Raw genomic sequence first — 8701 nt, forward strand, 5'->3', positions numbered from 1 at the left:
GAAGGGTCCTACACGGTGGCAGACACCTATGGCCCGAGGGCCTACCGACTGGAGACTCTGGAAGGGAAACCCATTCTCCGAACGTGGAACGCCGACAACCTAAAGTTGTATTACCAATGAACTTTGTACTTGTCCAGTCGGAATACAAATCCGGTTTGAAATCTCGGAGTTTAACTCTTCAACTGACGATCGGCGCTCACCAAGGTCGAGCCCCGACATGCCGACTTGGACTTGGTATCCGTCTGAAACCGACGACCCCATCGTCGGTGACCCATCGGACTCTTACGAGGACCGATACATTTATTTTGACGGGAGTTGACACTCCTCCTACGGTCGAACTTTCGGGCCAGACCATCGGCTAACATGCCGATCGAGCCCCGACCAAAGAAAGGCAGAATGCCTGCGCGACCGCCGTCGTGACTCCCGACCGAGCTACGGTCGGTCGAAGGATATTCGGCTTGCCACCGTCTATCGTACAATGCGATCTCGGTCGCATTCATGATTAACCGATCGGGCTACGGCCGGCCGGAAGATATTCGGCTTACCACCGTATATCATGAGGCGCAGTACGGATAACCGACACAAGGGTATCGGGGTCCGACTTATCGGTGCTCCCCCGATAAATGCGTCGGACGACATTCGACTGAACGCGTTGGAAGAGACTCGACTACCGCACTTTTATCCCACGGTTGGTCGGCTTCCGACTCAACGGACGCACCCGACTCATGGCCGGAGGAAGGATGCCCGACTTACGACCTCGACCACCGAAGGCCGGTCCAAAGTCGGGACTTGTCCTACCTTCGTGGCAGCACGAGTTGCCAAACGTCCTAACCGACCTATATGAGTTAGCGACTTATGAAGGCATTCTACAACACATAAGAGAAAGAAAAACAAGCAGAGAAAAAAGTTTAAGGACTGATTTCATTCAAGGTCAAAAGGAGCTTACAAAATTGGGCCGAAGCCCAGTTACAATTGTTCTAAGAAGAAAAACGAAAAAAGATAAAAGCCGACGAGGCCGCGGTCATCCTTCCGAGTCGATCTCCTCGACCGACGGAAGATCGGGGATGACCGACGTATCCACCACGACCGGCGCTGGGTCGACGGCCGAAGCAGGATCGTCGGTCGGTGGGGAGCTGGCAGTCGGCGCCGGGACACGAGTCGCAGCCGTCTCTCCTTCGGCCACTTGTTCCTGGACGGCCTCCCCCACCACGGCGACGCCTTCCGATGGCGGGTCGGCCATCTCTTCAGTGACTTGCTCCTCGGCCCCCGGCGGGACGATACTGCTGAGGTCCAGCTCTGGGTACAGGGCTTGGACCGCGTCCCAACCGTCCTCGTACCCCACCCGGTACGACGCGAAGCCAGACTCCAGCATTTCCTCCCGGTACTGATCGGTGGCGCGAAAGTCGTCCACCGCCCGACTGGCCGACTCCTTCGCCGACCTCACTTCCGCTTCCGCCCGACCGAGCGAGTCCCTTGCCGACTCTGCCTCTGCCTTCGATATGTCGGCGTCGGCTTGGGCGATTGACAGATCCTCCTCAGCCTTGGCAAGTTTTTCCAGGCTGACTCGAAGCTGCTCGCGCTCACCCTCGAGTTCGGCAGCAACACCGTCACGCTCGCGCCGCAGACGGTGCACGGTTCGACCCTTGCGTTTGGCTTCTTTTCTGGCCGACCTTAGCTCGGACCCGAGGCGGGAGACTTCGTCCACCAACTTGGCCTCCCGATCGGCCGACTGCTTCAGGTGATCGACCAGCATTGCCCGGTCGGCTTCGGCCGCCGTCGATCTTTCTTTCCAAGCCGTCCGGACGTTTCCAAACCTCCGGTATCCGACTTCGAGTTCCGACATGGTGTAGATCAGCTGCCGACGCAAACGTTTCGTCAGAAAAATAAAGTAACGAAAATACTAAGGAAAAAGGAGGCGAAACGGAACTTACCTCGACCATGGTCGGGTAGAATGAAGATAACATCTCGGTCACTTGCCGAGACCTTAGCGCCTCCACGTCGGCTGGGAGGAGGATTCCCTGGCACAGCCTCCTAGCCAGGTTGTGGTCGGCCAACGCCGACGCCCCTTCGGGGAACTGTGCGTTGGGCGGCACGGTGCGACTCCCCGACCTCGCATCGTCCGCGGGATCCATCGGGGCCTTCCCCCAATCGGCCGCCCCGACCGACGGAACCGGCAGGGAGGGGATGCTCGAGTTTAAACCGGCACCCCCCGTTACGGCCGCAGATGCCGTCGGAGGGTGTTCGATTTCCCGAACGTCATCCGGCGCCACCCCCGCCGGCGAGGCTGCCGATGTCCCTTCGACCGCTTCTCCCACCGGCCTCTCCTCCGGATGCGCTGCCGGAGCCGCGAGCGCTATCACCGGCTCCGATTGGTCGGTCGCTGACGCTTCGACGGTCGGCGCCGCTGGAGTGGGCTTCTTCGTTGGATGCGAAGGTCCTGCCCCCGATGCCGGCCTCTTCCTCGCTGCGTACTGTCGAATCTCGGCATCGGTCAGCCGCATCCTCGGAGGTGTCTCTGCGGTACCGACAGAAATATTAATCTGAGAACCGGAATAAGGGCCGAATGAAAAGAGGACCGGGGGATCGGGCGATACCTAGTCGGGGGATCAAGCTCAGGCCGGCGTCATAGAGAGCTTGTTCGGTGACAAGCTCCCTCTGCTTCGGAACCGACCTGTCTTTAAGTTGGTGGAAGTCCTCCCGGTCGTCCGCCTCCACCCGGCTGTTGTTGTTTGCTTCGGTTCGGGGCACGCCCCAGTGGGAAGTGAAGCCCCAGGGAGAAGAAGATGAGATGAAGAAAAACTGGTTCTTCCACCCGTGGATGGACGATGGAAGATCAGTGATGAAGGAAAGACCCTTCCGGGGGTTGAAGAGCCACCACCCTCGGGCTTTAGGGTGGGGTCGAAGCACAAAAAATGCCCGGAAGAGTGAGATGCGAGGGTTGGTCGGCAGAAGCTGACACAACAGCGCGAAGCTGATTATCAGTCGGACGGAGTTCGACGCCAGTTGCGCCGGACAGAGTCCGTAATAATCTAGCATATTCTGGACGAACTCCGGAATCGGAAGCCGAAGACCTGCGCAGAGATCTTCGACGTACAGCGTCAGTTGGCCCGGCGGAGGGTTGTTAACCCGACCGCCGGCCCCTGGGGCGGAAAGTTGAAACTGCTCTGGGATGCAATATTGATTCCGAAGCCGATCAACGTTCAGCCCCGAAAGCGAGGAAACCTCAACTTCCGGAGTCGATCGAGAGTCATCGGTCGGATTTCCCGACCGAGCCCCCCGAGACGGGTTTCCGGCCATCGCACCAGAACCGAAAGGAAAGCAAAGAAGAAGAGGAAGAAGAGGAAGAAGAAGAAGAAGAGGAAGAAGAAAGAAGAAGAAGAAGGAAGAAGAGAAGATCACAAACCGGAAATGGACCCTTTGGGGAGCGGGAGGGGAGACGACTGCCGGCGACGACGGAGAAATCGCCCGGACAGAGTCTCTGCAACAAAAACGTCAAGAATGGGATTTTGAGTGCGGATGGTCCTATATATATAGGGCCGTCCGACGATCGAGATGCCCCCACGCCGACCAAGGTCTCACGGATGTGTGACACGTGGCGACCTCCGGGCCCTCCCTTCGGCCCGATGATTCGGCGCGCCCATCCCCGGACGGCCGCACCGCCTTCATTTAATGCGAGGGGCACCGGCCCAACCACCTCTGACACGTGGCGAAAGAGGCCACGGTTCTGAATTAAAGCGCCTGCGGCGATTCGCGTTCCCGATGGGACGCCTGACAGTGCCCCGCGCTCCCAGAATCGACGCTGGGCGACGGTTTGCGTTCCCCAGAAGGCGCCGGACATCCGATCGTCTGACACTGAATCATCCGACACCCGACCTCCTGACGCCGACGTGACACCTGACGCCGACGTGACACCTGACACCGACTGGACACCTGACGCCAGCGGATCGCAAGGCATTCATAGGACGCCTGACATCGCATCGACCCGCGGTACGGTCGGAATTGGGCACACGGTGATTCCACTCCTTGTCGCCCAGCGTCGCTGTCCAAGCAATGGCATCGGCCAGCTCACCGTCCGACTCAGGAGTGGAGGGGGGCAACTGTTGGGGAATACCGATCGTCCGACCGACCGACTGCCGGAGGGACCGACCGACCGACTGGTGGGGGGACCGTCCGACCGACCGACTGCCGGAGGGACCGACCGACCGACTGGTGGGGGGACCGTCCGACCGACCGACTGCCGGAGGGACCAACCGACCGATCGATCGATTAACGGCCCCTTTCCGTCCGTGGATATGTCGGTCGGGTTTCCACTCTCAGTGTCGCATGAACCAGGGAGTCTGATGGCCGACTCTCGCAACATGACTCGCTGACCGTCAAAGGGGCCCGAATCTCCATCCGACGCCACACAGATGGCCACCGACCTAGGGTCAGTCGACTCCTCCGATCGCCATACAGCCGCCAGAGCTTGTCAGTCCTGACAGCAACATGCGGCACTGCCACTTAAGGGCATTATCCCGCCTAGGGCATTGTCAACCCTAGTGATTTGACAGCCTCACGACGATATGACACTTTTACGGTGACTCTGACAGTCTACAGTGAGTTGACAATTCCTCAATTGTCCGCGCCATTAATGACGGCGCCATACCACGCTCCACTATAAATATCGGGGAAGGCAAAAGTGCAAGGGGACTTCGAAACCACAGGCTTGCTCCTCCTCTCTCTCTCGTTTGAGCTCTCTGTCTTCATTTCACTGTTGCCCAGTCACCTCTCTGACTTGACCGTCGGAGGATCCCCGCCGGAGCCGCCTCCGGTCAGTGTGGACTTCCTTTTTTGCAGGCGCTCGTTCCCGGCGATCAGGCGACGAGGGGATTGGCCGCAACAGTAACCATGGAAAAACAACATCTTTCCAAATGATCACCATATTTTCATATTCATATATATTTTAATATAAAATTAATATTATTCTTTATTTCTCTTAATTTGGTTGTCTAGCTGTAGCTCTCTGATTGGGCATCATCCCATTATGAAAGTTCTCAAAGACTCAGCGAGTATCTTGGTTCAGCCCCTCCTGCATCAAGAAAAATGAGCAACAAAGTGTTAATGATATTTTGTTAACTTAAATAATAATGGTAGAGCCACAATTCCAATGACACCTCTAAAATCCATGGATGATGATGATGGTGTTACAACCAACTTATGTTCCTGGATGACTATAGAGAGAAACTTGTGCATATCAAAAGTGGGAAAATAAATGGACAGGCAATACCTACAAGGAAACATATTGTGCACATATTTTATGGTGATGCAAACTGATCTATATCTCCGTAGGTTTCCAACACCCATACACATTGCGAACCACACAAACAGATTTTGTGTGGGTTCCATCTGATTCATAAGGTGAAGGGGATGCATTGATAACGCCTGTGAGAAAGCTGTCATTGCATGCATCATCTCTGTGCAAAATACCACTTTGGCGTTCACGTCGCAATATGAATTGAATATTGAAACTGCAAGAAGCCTAACCACATGATAAAATATATATATTTAGGCACAACATAGCATGCAACATGCAATATGTGTTGAATATCTTCAAGCACGGATATATGTATGTAGAGCACCTAAATTAATCATATCATATAGAAAAGAAGAAATCATATGAAGAGACAGGGAAGGGGGTATGAGAGAGTAAACGGATGGAAGTTCTTGAATTTCTTAGTTCCTTATTATTCTCTTTCTGGGCAATTGCTTGATGTGAAGTATTTATTACACCAAAAACAGGATTTATTTCCGACCCAATTTTATAAATTTAATCAGACATAATAAGGTAATGAACTTTATAATTCAGAACTTTCCTATGCATTCATTTTTGTGCTCCATATTATCTTTAAGAGACATGATTTCATTCAATTTTATAATTTATGAGATTCAGATGAAATCAAGTCAGTGAGGTAGCTGCCACTTCATGTCATATTAGGTCATATGTCAAATTTTATCACATGAATCCCTGCTCTGAAAGGAGGAAGAGAGCGGCAAAGCACAATCTCTTGTCCCGTTCGACGTTTGTTTTTTTCCTTTCTTTTCCACGTTTTCTTATCTTTTTTGTTTTTCTTTAAACTAAAATTATGTTGTTTTCTTCCGATACGACCAAAGGCCACCTACCGAGGCACCGCGCGACGCCGTGCTCCAGGGGCGAAATCTGCTCCCCCACCGGAAACGCTCTCGGACACTGCCGTCCCCACCTGGCCCACGCATCCTTCCAACCCAATCACATCCCTCCACGTAGCGCACCTCGGACCGGACCTTGTCCCCCTACCCGTGCCCCCAACCATCGTAATAAAATTAAAATTTCAAAAATCGAAATGGAATTCTGGCCTTGTTCCGCACATCGTGTTAATGTTTCTTGCATTTAATAATAATTATACAATTCCTATAATCTGTGCTCTTTTTTCCTAAGTAGCATTATTTCATCCGCACCCACCACCCCACCAGTATTAATCTTTTGTGATAATTACGGATAATATGATATATAGGATTTACATGGGTGATGAATGGGCTCACCGATTAACCAACGACCGGATACGGATGCTGCGAGCGGGGAGCGGTGATCTTTCATTTTCTCCGCCACCCCCACACTTAACGCTTTCGTTCGCCGTCACTCGCTGGCCCAATCCCTTTTTTTTCTCTCTAAAAATCTCCCCTTTTTCTTTATAAATTCCTCCTCTAAACCTTCTCTTTCTTGTTTGACTCGCGCGAGAGTAAGGGAGAGAAGCCCGGACCCAAAAGCGACAAGAAAGGAATAAGAGAGAGAAGCAAGACGCGTCGGGCGCCGGCGGCGAACAAGCGGGAATGGGCCAGTGCTACGCCAAGAAAATCCCCGTCGTCGAGGACGACCTCCAGCACCAGCCCCTCCTCCTCCCGCCGCCAACGGCGGCGACGACTCCGTCGGCGCTGCCGTCCCCTCGCCCTCGCCCCGCAGGGGTGGCACCACCCCGGTCCGCTCCTTCGCCGCCAGCCCCTGGCTCAGCCCCTTCCGCCGCAGCTCCTCCGCCAGCCCGCTCCCCGTTGGGGTCTCTCCATCGCCGGCGAGGGCAACTCCCCGGCCCTTCCTCCGCCGTCCCTTTCCCCCGCCGTCACCGGCCAAGCACATCAAGGCGTCGCTCGCCAAGCGCCAGGGCGCGCACAAGCCCCGGGAAGGGCCCATCCCGGAGGAAGGTGGCGGCGGAACGGGGGACCCCCTGGCGGAGCGGCCGCTGGATAAGACCTTCGGTTACGGGAAGAACTTCGGGGCTAAATACGAGCTGGGGAAGGAGGTCGGCCGCGGCATTTCGGGCATACGTGCTCCGCCAGGGTCAAGAAGGGCGATATCAAGGGCCAGCTCGTCGCCGTCAAGATTATCTCAAAAGCTAAGGTGCGGTGGTATGTCAAAGGAGGTCTTTATTTTTTTTCCCCCTTTAAAATACAAAATTCCTCCTATTATTGCCATTTTGTATGCTCACCTTCTATTTTTCTGATCCCTTCTATCCAAAGTACATGTTAGGGTTCTCTTTTTTTTTTTTTTTTTTTGTTTTTTAACGTCGCTTCCAGTGCTTCAAGATACTGGTTGAAATATCTATATATCTTCAACTGTGTTTCTTGATCTTATTCTAATCAGATTAAGGTACAGATTTTCTTTTCTGTTCATTTTTTAATTTATTTTGTACGATTAGGTTTCCCAAAGAGTCATAGCGGGCTCTTGCGTTATTCTCTTTTTTTCTCTTTTCGTTGTGAGATTATGTTTATTGCTTCTATAAAGGCTGAGCGTTACTTTAGGAGGAACGGAACTTGCTAGATTTTCTTTTCTGGTCCTTTTTAACTTGTTTTATTGGATTAGGTTGTCCAAAGATTCAAAGCGGGCTCTTGCATTATTCTCTTTTTTCTCTTTTCGTTTTCAGATTATGTTTATTGCTTATATAAAGTCTGCGTCTTAATCTACGCGGAATGAAGCTTGTTTTGAGTTTCTCGCAATACTGTGGTTTGAACACGACTGAAACTTTGTGCAGATGAAGGTCAAAGTGGAGGTTATATGACTCTATGCTCTCGTAACTAGGGTTATATCTGATTACTAAATCTAGTTTTCAGCTTAAACCAGAGATATGTCATTTTGCTTTCGGTTCTCTGGGAGAAAAGGATCGGTCCTAATCTGATAAAAAATTATACATACTACACCATCCTTCTCACGGTCTCTTGGTTTTTTATGGCATGGTGTAGCTTGGGGGCCTGGGAACTAAGCTGTATCCATTCCATGTTAGTTTTTAGGAAGTGAAAATATTATTGCTTCATGCCACATACTGCAAATTCATAATTGTATTGTAAGTTGAACCATACCAGTAGCATAACTCTATTAATTTACAGACTAGACTTCTTCACTTGTGATGCACATGGCCAAGGGATGGGAAATGTAAAATAAAAAAGGGTGGAGTTGAAAATTAGGTTTTGGAATGGAGTTGTATAAGAGAGGAAGAGTTGCAGTGCCACACACAAAGGGTACTTTTAGGAGATTAGAGAAGTGGATTTGATGCTCAAAGGGGGGTGTGGAGTCACATCCTCAAGGATTCATGTTAGTATAGTAGATGTAACATTCATTATAAAATTAAATGTTGGAGTTCATTAAGTTTTCTATTTTTTTGGCATGCAGCCCTTATTTGCATGTCTATATATTATC

The 8701-nt window shown here is 52.0% G+C and overlaps 1 protein-coding gene across 1 annotated transcript; it reads left to right on the forward strand.

Annotated features, from left to right (window-relative positions):
* Window positions 1–6559: 6559 nt before the first annotated feature.
* LOC140856895 (uncharacterized) lies at window positions 6560–7408 on the forward strand (the record flags this gene model as incomplete). The annotated part of the gene is given in 1 exon segment (XM_073255112.1): window positions 6560–7408. A coding segment is annotated over 1 exon segment (561 nt). The 5' UTR covers window positions 6560–6846.
* Between the last annotated feature and the right edge of the window lie 1293 nt (window positions 7409–8701).

The sequence above is a fragment of the Elaeis guineensis genome, chromosome 4 (genome assembly GCF_000442705.2).
Source record: "Elaeis guineensis isolate ETL-2024a chromosome 4, EG11, whole genome shotgun sequence".
NCBI classification, from domain to species: Eukaryota; Viridiplantae; Streptophyta; class Magnoliopsida; order Arecales; family Arecaceae; genus Elaeis; species Elaeis guineensis.